The following is a 15,880-nucleotide window of genomic DNA, read 5'->3' as shown; positions in this document are numbered from 1 at the left end:
TTGTTAGAAAATCAAGTTGCCATAATTATCATTCTGCAGTTTGGGCCTAAGAATGTAACATGTTCAGATACACCATGCTTGTACGAACGTTTCTCTGAAGAAGAAAGACTCGTACATTTTGCGACAACTCATCTTGCCAAAGGCCAAATTCCGCCACGATTACTTACAGTTTTGTGATTATGCTGCAGCTGACACATTTTCAGTTGGTGAATAAAATATTGAAGATATCACCTGGAATTAGTTTCAGTTTTGTATCATGCACTTTATTTACAAAATGATTTTGGTTTTGTAGTGGAGGTTTTTGGATAGCCTGTATAATACATGTTAACTTATTTGACTCAACTTGTTGCATTTGGAAACCTCTTAATTCAAAAGGCACTCTTTATATTACTCACTTAGCTATCAAACGGGTAACTCTCATTCCAACATAATCCAGAACCGTGGCAATTATAAGTAGACTTCCACCTTTTGAAAATGCTGCCAATGTAAATGCAAGATCAAACATATTATCCTGAGCTGTGCATGCACCCACCTTAATTGGGAAAAAGTATACATATACACATATAAATATGCATAGACATACATATGTATACATATACATAAATATGCTCTAAACTGAATTGGCTTTGCATTAGCAATCCATCGTTGTGTAGGAATGAACGGGTCTAAAAGTCGGAAACGGCTGATATAAGATTGTAGTTCGAACACTTGGCGATCAGTTTTGAGTATCTGCGAGGAACATTGCGTCAGCGTCGAATCGCTCTGAGTTCGTATGGATAGATTGTGGGGTAAAGAGGTGCAGGTGCCAGTATCTCGACAACAGCCGACATCGTTAAGTGCTCCCATTCTGTAGTGTCACGATTGTACAGTGACTGGCTCAGCAGCAGTCGAACAACTAACCAAAGGCCACACATGGGACAGTCACACGTGGTCGGCCGTCGTGGCGAGTGTCCTGTGTCTCGTCTCGTGACACAGCAGAGACACCGCACAGTGGCCCAGCAAACCACCCAGTACATCTTAGGAATAAAAAGACCAAAATTCACATGGAGCCGGACATTAGCTTGTATGGGCTATGGAAGTTGACAGCCGTCACGGGTACCAATGATCACTGTGAGACATAAGATACTGCGCCTTTCATGGACACATCAGCACCAACACTGGACCACCGACATGTGGAAATCTTCACCTGGTCTGATGTATCCCCTTTCCAACTAGCGTATTCGCATTTGGAGAAAGCAACGAGGCCATGGCACATGGATGCACAGTTGGTGTTCGGCAGGCTGAAGGCGGCGGTGTTTCGGTTTGTGACTATTTTCGAAGCATGCTATGAGTCCTCTGCTCGCTGTTAATCATCGGCTCGATAGGAACGCTTACCTTTCTATGGTCGCCAACCAAGTACATCCCCTTCATGATGGCAACGTATCCCGATAACTCCTGCAGCTATCAACAAGACAATGCGCCATTCCACAAGGCCTGGCAGGTCGCTAACATGGCAGTGAAGTCTCCGTCCTCCCAAGGCTGCCCAGCTCAGCTTAACCCAATTGGTAATGTTTGTTTGGGACCCACTGGAAAAGTACATCAAATGTACTTTTCCAGTGGACACCACCATCCGCCTGACACTGTGGACACATTGTACAATCCATGGGTAGCGCTACCACATGATACCATACAGAACCTTGTGGAATCCATGCCTAGAAGTGTACTGTCTACAATGACCTCATGACATATTAGGTAGCAATTGCTAATGCAAAGCCAACTCAGTGTATAACTTTTGATAACATGATAAGGCTCTTGAATATGTGTACCTATAACACGTGTTAAGAAAATCTATGTGCATAAAGTATAATACAATAACACGAAGCATTAACAATACTGTTAATATACACAGTGATCACTGAATTATAACCACCTCATCTGTAATGGACACTGCCGCACATAGCTTGCAGTATAAAAAGCCGAATAGCTTCATATGCTAGAGAAGTGATAATTTGCATCTGGTCGCGCAAATCAAAGTGATAAAGTAAAAGTTATGGGATGTAGTAATGACATCACATGAGCTTCTACAAGTAATGACATCGCATGAGTTTCCATATCGGAAATGGCATATCTTGTCGGTTGCTCACAGCCCACTGTAGTCAAGATGTACATATAATGGTGTCGAATGGGTCAAACCACCTCCTTTCCACAGAACTTTAAAGGATTACGCAAGGTCGATTCCCGTGGTTGGCGAAGAGTGCAGCGCTTTGTACGGGCTCAACAGCAGATCACTGTGCGACAGTTGATATCGCAATACAATATGGGGAATGCAAGAACAGTATCCCAAATGACCAGTGGACTTTGGATGTTTTTATTTTCTAATATTAATTATTTTTTTTTTGATATTTTTATTTATTTATTATTTTATTTTTTTAATTATTTATTTTTTTATTATTTTATTTTTTTAATTATTTATTTATTTATTATTTTATTTTTTAATTAATTATTATTTTATTTTTCAATTAGTTATTATTTTATATTTTAGTTATGTATTAGTATTATTTTTTTTTTTTGCTGGCACCCAAGGACTTTCATTACTTCTATGGGTGCAGGACTTCTTTTTCCATGCCTAGAAGTGACCTCGTGCCCTTCTCTGGAATCGGGATTTTGCTGGTGCCTGGGTTTGGGCTCCCACCCACCCAGGGCCAAGGAAAGAAAAAAGATTACAGGGTAACAGTTACCCTGCAAAGGGGTGCCATATGGCGTTTACACCCGAAGGCGTTTTGTGGTACCTGACCCACCTTCCAGTATACAGGTGCAAAGTCATCCGACACCCGAAGGTGTCAGCACTGTTTGAAGTTAATCCTACCCCCGATGGGGTTTGTAGCGTATCGTACCCCGGCAGAGGTAGTTTATCCTACCCCGTAGAGATTTGCAGTGCGTTTAGGTTGGTTGGTTATTTTTATGGCGCATCAGCATCTAAGGCTATAGTGCGCCAAGTGCGTTTAGGTGGATTTCCTTTGTACTACTGTCGAATTGTTGGCGAGGAGATTGTTGTCTGATTAGTACCCTCTGAGTTGGAAGGTTGATTGAGCAAACTCGGTAAGGGCATGATAGTAGAGCTCATCTTGCAGAAAAAGATGTTCCTGATGGTGTACGTTTCCGTGTATTTTTGTGATCAGTCTTGTCCTGTAATCCTCATAATAAGGGCAGTAGTACATTACATGCTCCCAGCTTTCAGATTGTCCGCATGTGCAAAGTGGATTTTGTTCGATGCCCAGATCTGTTAAATTTTTCCTGAAGGGTCGGTGTCCATTAAGTAAGAAAGTTACTTGGAGGCCCGGTGAAAACCAGGCAGGAGACTTTGGGTAAGTTTGGGCAACAGAAGGTAGGAAAAGTTTGGCTCCTTTGCTTGTGTTATCCCTTGCGTCTTGCCAAATTTCGAGGTGTATGTCAAGGATCTCAGAGGGAATACCTCTCTTCAGTCTAAAATAGGCCTCTCTTGATCACCTCAAGATACAGGGGTAGATATCCTGCGAGGACGTGAAGGGCCGGCGTACTAACAGTGAGACAAGCCATAGTAACTGTGAGGAGTATAACTCTCTGAATTGAATCCAACTTAGCTTTATTTCGCTGGATGTTGGCTCTCGTATACCACACTGCCGCACCGTAGCAGACAATTGGCAAGAAGATGGTTTCATAAATTAGTGCAAGTGCCCGTCGTTTAAAGCCACAGTCTGCCCTACTAATTCTGGCAATCAGTGTCATGTATTTCCAAATTTTGGTTGCGACATGAACGAGATGCGGGTAAAATATTAACTTCATATCGAGGATGATGCATAAGTACTTTATTTCAGGGAACAATTTTATGGGTGCACCATTAATTTTTATTGTTGGTGGTCTGGTTAGTTGAAGCAATCCCTTGAGCAAATCGACTTGGTTTTCTCACCAGAAATAGCCGGTGTGTGTGTGGAGGCCCAGCTCTAGAGCTTTCTGAGGGCCTGATTGGCATTGACTTCCAACTGGGCTCGAGAACAAGCATAGATAACCATGACTAGGCAGTCTGCCCTACTAATTCTGGCAATCAGTGCCGTGTATTTCCAAATTTTGGTTGCGACATGAACGAGATGCGGGTAAAATATCAACTTCATATCGAGGATGATGCCTAAGTACTTTATTTCAGGGAACATTTTTATGGGTGCACCATTAATTTTTATGGTTGGTGGTCTGGTTAGTTGAAGCGATTCCTTGAGCAAAATCGACTTGGTTTTCTCACCAGACATAGTGAGCCGGTGTGTGTGGAGGCCCAACTCTGGAGCTTTCTGGGGCCAGATTGGCATTGACTTCCAACTGGGCTCGAGAACAAACAATAGATAACCAAGACTAGGTCATCTGCAAAGGCCAAAGACACAGCACACTCAAGGTCCATCTGCAGGAACTCGTCCAAGGCAATGTATCGTTGATGGCAAGTGCTATGGTGTTAAAAACACGCGCGTTGAACTCTGGTGGATTGGAAACGTTGGTCAGATAAGTATAAATATCTGGTGCAACGCGCCGACGGACGCGTTCGTGTGTGGCGCAAGCAACACGAGTCCAGGGACCCATCGTGCACCGTGCCTACTGTCCAGGTAGGTGGCGGTGGTTGCTTAATATGGCGCATGTTTTGCTGGTAAGAAGTAGGACCCTAGTGCTTATAAACTATTTATTAAGATCACGGAAAGTTATTTCATCTACTCATGAGTGTTGTGGCTGTAAATTGCCTGCGTAATCTGGTCGATTTGCTTGCTTTTCTGTACGAAAACCCCAGGGTTCCGCGGAGATAAACCTTGTCATCTACGCCTGAGACCGACTAACTCTGCCACGGAGCGAAAAAAGCCCATAAAAGTTCCTCGCCATATTGAACTCGGGCCTTTTCCACCCGGTGTGGGAAGGACAGTGACGATACCACTGTGCTACTTGGGCAGACGCTCTAGTGCGTATATTATTATTATTATTATTATTATTATTATTATTTTAGGGTTGCCCGTAATTAAATACATTAACCCGTATTTGTGTCTGTAAATTGCGTATGTTCTATGGTCGATTTGCCTGTTTTGCTGGACGAAAAAACCCCAGTTACTGGGGAGAAAAACCTTGTATCTACACCTGAGACCGACTAACTCAGCCACGGAGTGAAAAAAGCCCATAAAAGTTCCTCGCTAAATTGAATTCGGGCCTTTTCCACCCGAAGGCGTTTTGTGGTACCTGACCCACCTTCCAGTATACAGGTGCAAAGTCATCCGACACCCGAAGGTGTCAGCACTGTTTGAAGTTAATCCTACACAAGTGTGGGAAGGACAGTGACGATACCACTGTGCTAACTTGGGCAGACGCTCTAGTGCGTATAGACTGTCGTTTCGCTGGTGAGGCCTTTTTTTTTGTGTGTGTTTCTGTTCTCGTTTGCGGTCTTCAGGGTTTCCCCATACGCCGCTGTATCGTCTGTACTTGGAAAATGCCAAAGCCAGCCATGTAACTGTAATGTAGATCTGTAAGTGTTATGTTTGTTGTGTTTAACGTTGTGTGCCGGCACCTGGCGACTTCGCAGCCGGGGTGGGGGAGCAGACACCTGGTCGGCTGCCCCTGCTTCCCAACTTCAGCGACTTGGAGCCGAGCCAGGAACTACTATTCCGGACGGGTCTCGCACTGGACTTTCCGGAAAATTCTGGAGAGGTCGGGAAAAAAAAAAAAAAAAAACATTGAGTAAAATGGAGCAGGGTGAATAGGCAGAAAATTAGGGGAAGAAAGAAGGAGACATCCCAAGAAAAGTAGAAATTACACGATCATGATGGAAAGTAAAAGCAAAGAAAATCTGGACAGTGGCATCCGTGAATCCCGCCCCTGAAAGGGTCAGCAGAAGGGTCCCACTTCAGGCTACCAAGGTCAGCAGGTTCCCAAGAGGGTTGTCTATCGTCCCGCTCTGAGCAAAGCATCAGAGCCGGCAACGATTCCAACCCAACTGATTTGTTGGGTAAGCAGGGGTGAACAGTTCTTGCAGAATTCCCACTCCTGGAGGGGTCAGCAGTTGAAAAGTCCGGGTGAGATGTAGTGAATCAATAGTCCACTCCAGTGAGCACTCAGTCCGAGTGTGTCATTAGAGGTGGTGAAGGCGAAGGTCAGTACCTTTGTGGGTCAATGTTGGTAGTAGAGTCTGCCGGTTGGTATGCACAAAGAGCACAATTAATATGGGCAGCCAAGTTCGTCTATGTGGGTAGAAAAGTTTATCAGTTTGTCCAGTCCAGGTGGGTCGCTTCGGATAGCTTGTCACGTCCGTGTGGAGAAGGCAGGTATATCCTCAGTTAAGCCACAGAATCCACACTGACACAGTTCTCTCAGTATTATGTGGTGTTGTTTCAGATGACTTCTTCTTTTGAAGACTTTGTTGACGTATTGTAAGAAACCATTATAGTTTTCCTTTGAGTCTAAAAAGAGAGGATACTTCTTGAAATGAATAAACTTTAGTTAGTAAGTGAAGTGGTTGCTGAAAGTCGGCATAGCTTGGACATTCTAATAGTATATGCTCTGCCGTTTCCTGGGAGACATGCGCAATAGCGGCTTTGAGAGAGGTGGAAGCTGTGCATAGTGGCATAGTGTTTAGGGTACGGCGCCACATGTGGTCTCCCACAACTGCGCCATCTGTACTCTTGTGAAGTATACAAGACTCTGTAAATGCCGAAATGTGTGTGTGGTGTGGTGTGGCATGTTGTATGCGTATAGTATTGTGTTGGGTTCTGTTGTTTCTCTGGCTTCTCGGCCGCAGGACCCCTAATGGGACCCTACGTTCCCTGCCACCACCACTGGGAGGTGAGCCAGGCTGCCCATCATACTCTGGCCAGCCAGAGTATGATGGGCAGCCTGGCTCACCTCTGTGAGGTCACCTGAGCTTCCTGGCAGAGGCCACAAAAAAAAAAAAAAAAAACCTTGTCTCTTCCTCCTCCTCTCTTGTTCCCTGTAAACTCTCTTCACAGGGAATAGGAGAGGAGGAGGTCAGACTGTGGGGTGAAAGAAAGATGGACTGATAGTGAAGACAGTCTACCATGGATTTAGGCAAAGTGTGGGTACGGAAAGGTATTAAAAATCCTATGAGCAGGTGCCCCTTTGCGAACACCATTGGCCAAGTGCTGTGTGTTGATCCCGCACCCTAAAGTGGGTGCCAGCAGGGATCCTACCCACAAAGGGTTTGCAGTATAGTTTCCATAGCACATATTTATATTTATCCTACCCCTGAAGAGGTTAGCAGGGAGTGGGGAGTATTCTGGACTGTCCTAGCAGCATTGAGCTGGCATGCCTTGTGGTGAAGACAGCCTGGGAAAATTGAGTGAATGTAATATATGTATCCTCATCATTCAGTAGATCTTGCTCCTGATTGCGGGGAGTTCCTGGAATTACTGTAGTTGTAACCGGTCGTTTTCATAGAAGGGTCGCTTATACATAATATGGGCCCAGGACTCCTGGTCTCCACAATGGCAAGAGGGATGTGACTCGATATCCATAAAACTGAGCTTTTGTTGGAATGATCCGTGTCCTGTTAATAAAAAGGTTGCTTGCAGTCCAGGTGAGTACCAGGGAGGAGGCTTGGGAACGGTGGAGCTGACTATGGGGAAGAACTTCTTTGTTATTTCTCCTTTGTGGGTTGAATTCCAGGATTCGTACCAGAGGCACTGCAGGTGATCTCAGATTCATCGTTTTTCCTGTTTGTGGTCTCTTTTCCGGTCCAGTTGGAGGTTTAGTAGCTGTGTAGGCATGCTCTTTTCAGCAATTGGAAGAGGTCTCTTTTTGGCAACTTCAAGGTATAAGGACATATACCCTGTGATGACTTGGAGTGCAGGGGTGCTGATGGCATGCATATAAGCATATGCATGCTACACCTGAATATAAGCATAAATCGTTGTATGGAGTCCAGCTTGCATTTGTTTCGTTTCTTTCCAGTGCAACTTTTGTGCACCAGACTGAAGGGCCGTAACTGACAATCGGAACAAAAACTTCTTTGTAAATTAGGGAAAAGGGCTTTGTGTTTTAGTCCCCAATCTGCTTTACTGATTCTTCTAATTATAGCTGCATATTTCTGTATTTTGATTGCTCGGTATTTCAAGTGAGGACGGAAGGTTAGCTTGGTCTTAATGCATAGGCCTAGGTATTTAACGTCCTCGTAGAGGCGAATTGGAATATATTAACATTCATGACCGGTGGTCTGTGTAGCTGGTGTTTCCCCTACAGTAAGATAGATTTCGTCTTCTCACCGGAGATAGTAAGTTAATGTGTTTTGGCCCAGCTCTGGAGATGTCCCAAAGCCTCGTTGGCCTTAACCTCCAAGGCAGCTCTAGTGTCGGACTGAATGAAAAGAACAAGATCGTTGGTGTAGGCTAAGGGCTCTTCTATGGTCCCCAGGACAGAACCCTGGGGACAACCTCGGAAGATACTTCTTGTGACTGTTTAAATTTGGTGACAATCTGCACTCTTAACATCAACGTATGATGTTATGCTGTTGAGTAGAGGTTGCCGGAGATTCCAGCGTGCAGAAGTGGAAGCTGTGTAGTACAGCAGCTCTTCGAAGACCATCTGCACCCTGCCATGTTCCATATTTTCCCGGACAGAAACAGAATCTTCCAAGACGATAATGTGCTGTGTCATTGGGCCCGAGCTGTGTGTGCACGAGTAGTTCTATGAACAGTGAAGATATCACCCATGTTGATTGGCCTCCAGGTTACCTGAGCTCAGTCAAATTGAACACTTGTGTGATGTTTTGGAACGGGAAGTTAGGCTTATAGACACGCAACCGTCATCTATATCAACACTGTGGAAAGCCTTGCAGGCAGCAAGGCTGCAGATCCCTACGGACGTCGTCAGACATCTAGTGCAGTTAATGTCCAGGCAAATACCTTCTATTTTCCGTGCGCAGTGGCCCTACATGGTATTAGATGGTCAAAATTCGGTGATCACTTACTGTATTTTAATTTAACTTTTAGTAAGTAAAGGAAGATTTTTGTGAATTTTGATCAGGCCTTACAGGCTTAAGTAAGTTTGTCAAGTACGTTTCATAATTAAAATTGTCTTGCAAGTTTGTGATCGTATCAGTCACAAACTTGCATTAACCGCTCGGTCAATCATTCCCATCAAATTATAGAAAATTATGATCTGTTTCAGTAGGTACCGTATATGCAGTTATACAACAAACATGGATTTGTTAAGAGGCGATCTCTTGTCTGAGATCTTGTCTGAGCAGTCTTGACAGACTGCTCAGACAAGATCTCAAAGACAAAACGTTTGACTGAAAAATTACATACTGTTTTTAATTGACGTCAACAGATAATTGACGTTTGATACACAATTTTAAGTTGTTCACATGGGATAATCACAAGTTCCTTGGTATCTGATAAATGCTGTGTTCTAACATCTGGCTTGCCAGATGTGGGATGCTACCATGGAGCTCTCCCTTGCAGACCTTCATTATTCCGCATACTGTCTTCCTTTCCCCGGTAGTGGGCGGGCTTGACTATACGTCCGATAATGAAGTTGGCAGAGGCAGTATGATCGTCTGGGGTAGTTTTTCATGGTTTGACCTGGGGCCATTGGTAGTTTTGGACGTCTGCGCGGATAGCACAGTGGTATTGTCACCGTCCTCCCCACACCGGGTGTAAAAGGCTCAGGTTCGAATCCCGTCGATGACACGAGGAACTTTAATGGGCTTTTGTCACTCCGTGGCTGAGTTAATCGGTTTCAGGCGTAGATAGCGTCCCCCCCCCCCCAGAAAATGGGGTTTTTCGTCCAGAAAACAGCAAATCTACCATAGAACGCACGCAATTAACAGACAAGACACAGTACGGCAGATGAATTTAAATTATTCGGGTGGCTGAAAAATATAGTTTGGTAGTTTGGGACAAAATCATGAATGCTGAGGTCTATCTAGTCGTTCTGGACAATAATATCTTACTTACGTTGTGACAGAACGTGAGAGACGACTACAAACTTGTATCAACAGGGACATCACAAACTTGCATTGTGATGGACTTGTTTGAGCAGTACGACATGAGCGTCGGAAAGTAGGACTGGCCAGCCCAGTTTACTGATCTCAGTCCTACAGAGAATCTTTGGGGTGAATTAGATCGATGGGGGCGTATGAGAAGAGGCTACCCGAAAAAACAGAGCTGAACTAGTAACCGCTTTTGAAGGCCGAATGATGGAAAATATTGGAGGACATTTTCAAAAAACTAATGGAGAATGAGGGCCTCTAATCTTGGAGATTAGAGGCTGTCATAAAGGGTAAAGGTTTCCGCACACCTTATTAGTTTTTCTGTAAATAAAGATTATTTGTAGTTATATCTAATGTCAACAAGTATATTCTTTCATCTTCTCAACCTATGCACGGTATTAAGGTTTTTTTTTTGTTGTTGGCGCATCGGCTTCTGTGGCCATAATGCACCTCCCAAAGTTTTTGCATTTACTCTGATCCAAGCCCGAGGCGGGGTTCGAACCCGCTACCTTTGGGTTACCAGGCAGGCAATTTACCCACCCGGCTAGCTCGGTCGGCCGGTATTAAGTACTATAGGTTCTAATACTAATTACTAATACCTCTCGTGCTTGGGGTTTTCGTTAAAAAAAAAAAAAAATATATATATATATACTGCCCTACCATTAATATCCGGAAGTATAATATATATATATATATATATATTTTAAATCTTGTAGTTTAATGTTTTCAGATTTTTTTGTGCATTGTTTTATGAAATAATTTTACAATTGATAATATTTGAATGCCCTAGAAAACCCAGCGAGGTAAAAATTTCCTCACTTGGCTTTTTATTGTATCCCTTTAACAGCAATTAGTCACAGCAACGCCTTATTCTCTCTCTCGTTTCCTTTGCAATATCTAACCAATGTGATTTTTTCAGAGTATAAATAGTTAAATTTTCTGTTTATACTCCGGCACGACAACGAAGTCAGTAGAGTTTACAATAAATCGTTAATACAAATATTTATTGTATTTAGTAGTCACGGGCTTGAACCCCAGTCCACTCAAGGAACGCGTGCTATGCACTTTCGCTCCTGACCACTGGGCTACGTCAGGCTCTTTCTTTGTTTGTTATTACATCCAAAAAATCAAAAATTTCACAAGTTAAAAATTTGAAATTTTCGGCAATTTTCATTTTATTATTTATACTTCGAATTTTGTACGTTAATTCAAATTTAAACTAAATGATACATCAAGTTATCCATTTCTTCAGATATTTCACTTAAAAACTTTCATAAGTTTACTTACCTGGGAATTGTTACTATGTTTCCATTCCTGCTTATCATATGTGAGATTTGATGTAATCTTTTCTGGCACATGTGTATTATTTAAGCATCTGTCTGAAAACACACTGTCTAGTTTCAGTACGTACACTAAATCTGCCCAACCGTAGATAACTCCGCTGAAAAACAGCATTTCTAACAAGCCTGACACAAGTATAATTCTTCGTTTTGCATTACTGAAATCCGATGTAGTTGCCATGTTCCTGTGAACCAAATGCGTCTCGCTTCTCTAAGTGTTCATTATTTGTTTACTGAGTGATAAAAAAAAAAAAAAATCCCCCGATTCGACTATCTTATGCCATAGCGAGATAAACTAGACTGAACTTTTCTAACAAGCATTCATTTTTAACAAAGAAAACTGGTGAAGATGATGCGTCATGCATCTGAAGGAAATTACATAATAGCCTAGTATCATATTTGGCACATTCCCAGGGTTGGATTTACAAATAGGCGTCCTCATTGTAGCAAAGTGAATAACACCTCTGGTCTCTCTCTCTCTCTCTCTCTCTTTCTTTCTTTCGAAACGTCTGTGCTGTTTTTCAAGCAACTTAAGATAAACCAGACCTAACTTTTCTAACAAGTATAAGTTTTATATAATCTTGCTTTAACTAAATGAGTTAATTCAAGAAATTATGCAATGCGTTAAAATTCCCGCCAATCACGACCATAAAATTCGATGGAAACAGACTGAAGAAAACTAGAAAGTTTTCTTATGCAGGAAACTCGTGTTTATCATCGAGGAAAACATACGAACCGATCATAGAATACACGCAATTTACAGATATTATATGAGTGGGGGGGGGGAGGAGTTTCAGAAAAGATTTGTATTCACCCAGAAGTAGGCTGACCATAAAACTGGGAACGATGAATACGGGACGATGAACGAGCTGATGCTTTGAACCGAATTCAAAGTTTTCTCAGCATACTTATGTTTCTGGCTACGTAGATGTTGGTTAATGTCACTCCTACCTCCATAAGCAACAGAACAATGAACATCACAACGTTGACAAACCACTTTTGTTTTTTCACTATACCAATTTGTCCAGTTTAATAAATTTGAATTGTTTTTGAAGGTCTTTGTTAACTGCGCAATTTCTCTCTTTTGAAATTTTAATTTTTGAGGCTTAAAACTTGTAAAATAAAAACTTTCAAAGTGTGTGTATGCGATAACCGACAAGCACACAGAATAAATGCCGACTATAGATCGACTACTGACACGCAACACATCGTTGAACTGATGTTACAGGCCTATGACAAAAATCGTCGGTCTCTTCAGTCGTGGTTGTAACCACCGGCAGATGGAATTCTCGGCATTTAATCGACGCGCCTCTACCTGTGGTTGGACGAATGACTACTACCCAGAATGGCAGCCATCCTACGATATAATCACAATTATAGGTTATGTTGCGCAAATATTTAAGCGTTTTTTAAAGTTTTTTTTTTTTTTTTAAACGGGACAAAAATGATATTTTTTACTAAAACGACGGGACTGCCAGCGCATAGCTAAAAAAAAAACAAAAAAAAAAAAAAAAACGGGACGTATGGTCACCCTACCCAGAAGTAGTTTTGATAGAAGGTTGAAGTAAACACCGACTCGGCAGCAGAAACTTCGACTTTTAACTACGATTCGGCAGCAAAAATAACCTCATCATCAATGTCAAAGTGTTTTTCGCGAAGAAAGGACTTCGGGGCAGGAAAGAAGAAGAAATTCTGCTTATTCCCCCAACCTTGCATCCTCGGTGAAAGGTTGGGGAAATAAGGAGGATGCGGCAGTATTTCAAACTCACGTTCGTGGGCACGCCTCATTACAGCATTCGAGGAATCGTGGGCATTATCGTGGACATAGTGTTGAGGTCAAGCGGCACCGATGATGCCCACAACTACGCTATCAGTTCTCTTGTGTTGAGATACAGTTCACTGTAAAAGCCAGAAATGTGAGTAATGTGTTATTAATGCTGTGTACTGTAGGGTTCTGTTGTTCTTCTGGCTTCTTAGCCTGGGGGTCCACGGGGCGCCACAGATCCCTAGTTCCCGTCCATATGGGGAGCTGGGCCGGGGAGTCCGGGAATCATTATTCTGGTTAGAAAAGAGTGGTATGGAAAGAGGTGATGGGAGACAGGAGGGATCCACCTATTAAAAAAAAAAAAAAAAAAAAAACATATATAAAAATAGTTCAAAAAAGATAAATGAATAAATAAAATTTTGTTAGTAGGTTAAGTGTTCGCTGACTGAAATGCCGGGGGAAAAAAAATCTGTTAATTAAGTACCTGGTGGAGTATTAGGTTAAGGTTAATGCTTATTTAAATGAATACAGGTTTACAAACGAACCCAAATTTAATTAAGTTAAGTAATAAGTAAAAAAAAAAGAAAAAAAAAAGACGTATATTTATTTATTTAAAGAAAACTGTAATTAACTATTAGGTGGAGTGCTGAGTTATGGTTAGATAATTATCTAAATCCCGCTCCTGACCACTCGGCCTCCGTAGCCGAGCGGTCAGGAGCGGGAGTGCAGTAGCACACGCTCTTTGAGTAGTCCGGGATTCAAGCCCCTGACTGCTGAATACGGTCGATCTGCCAACCCGCACTGGACCAGCGTGGCAGATTATAGTCCATTTCCCTCAGCATGAATTGTTGAGGAGGCTTCCATCCTGCAGTGGATTGATAATGACTGCAGTTTTAATTATCTAAATAAACACTAGTTGACATACTAATTTAAACTTAGAATTAATTAAACTAATTATTAAGTTTAAATAAGGGAAAAAAAGTACTAAATGGAGTCCTAGGTGGGTGTTGTATGTTTTGTAGTACAAAACCTGTCATGTATATCTTATTTACTACCTAGCTCTAGCCGTATAGGTAAATTCGATGTTTAAATGTAATCCTTAATGATTTTATCAGGCACTATACATACATACTCTTTTGTTGTTAAGCTCACTTTCAGTTACAGGTATTTGTTTTTATTTACAGGTATTTATAAACAGGTATATGTTTTGATATATTTATAGTTATGTTAGTTGCTAGATTTGATTTGGTACAGGTATATGTTTTGATATATTTATAGTTATATTAAGTTGCTAGATTTGATTTGGCTGACGCATGCCCTGTGTTCAGTGCCTGCTGTAATTTATATATACAGCAGGTTATTATATATATAAATTTAATTTATTAAATTTATATATATAATTTAATAAATTAAATTAAGCTACGCTATTATATTGTATATACAGTAGTTTCTACTATTAGTTTAACCAGTAATTTATTAAGTATTAACTTTAATTTTAATGTGGCTATTTGATGGGGGCACAATGTGATAAACGGTTATTTCTCAGATCGGGTTAATGCACGAAGTGGGATTCTCCAAGGATCAGTATTGGGACCACTTTTGTTTTTGATTTTCTTAAATGACATCAATATCATTTAAGAAAATGACTTCATCTGACTAAATTTTCAGATGATTTAAAGGTCGGTAGAGTAGTTAATGATAACCGCCAAGCAGAGTTTTTTCAGAGTGACCTATATAGATTTCAGGGATGGTCAGAAAAGTGACAGCTATGCTTTAATTCAGCAAAATGCAAGGTCTTACATCCGGGGAACAGTAGCCCCAAAATAACTTATACGCTTGGTGGATTTGAACTAAAGTCAGTAGTGGAAGAAAGGGACTTGAGAGTTACGATACAGTCAGACATGAAGTTCTCCGAGCATTGTAGACAGGTTGCAAGGAAGGACCTTAGTGCTTTTATCGATGATTTATCCAACATTTACTAGTGGAGATAAGAAAGTTATAATCCCATTATATAAGGCAATTGGTAGACCACACTTGGAATACTGTGTTCAAGTATAGAGACCCGCACCTAGAAAAAGACATCGAGCTTCTTGAAAGAGTCCAAAGATGGGTAACTCGCCTGGTGACATCGGCAAAAGGGCGTCTATGTGAGGAAAGACTTCGAATATGTGGGTTGCACAGCTTGGAAACTATGCATCTTAGAGGAGACTTGATTGAGATGTTTTTGGCTCGAGTGGAAAAAGTGAAATGAATGAGAACGAAATTTTCACTGTTATAAATGATTATAGAACTAGGGGACATAAATTCAAGTTACGGGAGGGGGAGAAGTTTAGACTGGATTGCAGGAAGTTTTATTTTAGCCAGTGGGTTATAAATTACTGGAATAAGTTACCTACATGGGTGGTAGAGGCTGACGGTTTGGGAAAATTCAATGGTCAGCTGGATAGTTACCTACTGGAGGAAGGAAATGCACAGGTTGTCTATTTTCTTTTCTTTTATTATTTATTAATTATTTATTTTATTTTATTTTATTATTATTTATACTTCTTTATTTATTAGTATTATTTATTTATTTTTTTTTTGGCTGGTGCAGCATAAGCCTTAGGCTTCCTTGCAGCATATGGCCGTTACTAATACTGCTAATAATAGTGTTCATTTAATCTTAATTAGGTTTTTTGTTTTATGCTGGGGTGTGTAACCTTAATTTACTGTTGAATTAATTTGACTAACTTAAGTTAAATTATGTGAGTTGAGTTATATTAAGCTTATAAATTATATGTTAAAAAAATCAAA

The 15,880-nt window shown here is 41.3% G+C and overlaps 1 protein-coding gene across 1 annotated transcript in view; it reads right to left on the bottom strand.

Moving 5' to 3' along the window:
- The window catches only part of LOC150090915 (equilibrative nucleobase transporter 1-like), a 64,347-nt gene extending 52,815 nt beyond the window's left edge, over positions 1-11,532 (bottom strand). Inside the window, exons 1-2 of the mRNA XM_090377384.1 lie at positions 11,270-11,532; positions 409-532 (exon numbers count right to left, since the gene is read on the bottom strand). Of these exons, the coding sequence (XP_090233510.1) occupies positions 409-532; positions 11,270-11,503 (358 nt within the window). The 5' untranslated portion in view covers positions 11,504-11,532. The remainder of the gene's footprint in view (positions 1-408; positions 533-11,269) is intronic.
- Positions 11,533-15,880: the final 4,348 nt, after the last annotated feature.

The sequence above is a fragment of the Mastigoproctus giganteus genome, chromosome 1, assembly GCF_048544385.1.
Source record: "Mastigoproctus giganteus isolate SK-2022 chromosome 1, ASM4854438v1, whole genome shotgun sequence".
Taxonomy (NCBI): domain Eukaryota; kingdom Metazoa; phylum Arthropoda; class Arachnida; order Uropygi; family Thelyphonidae; genus Mastigoproctus; species Mastigoproctus giganteus.
This window is presented reverse-complemented; position numbering and strand designations above follow the sequence as displayed.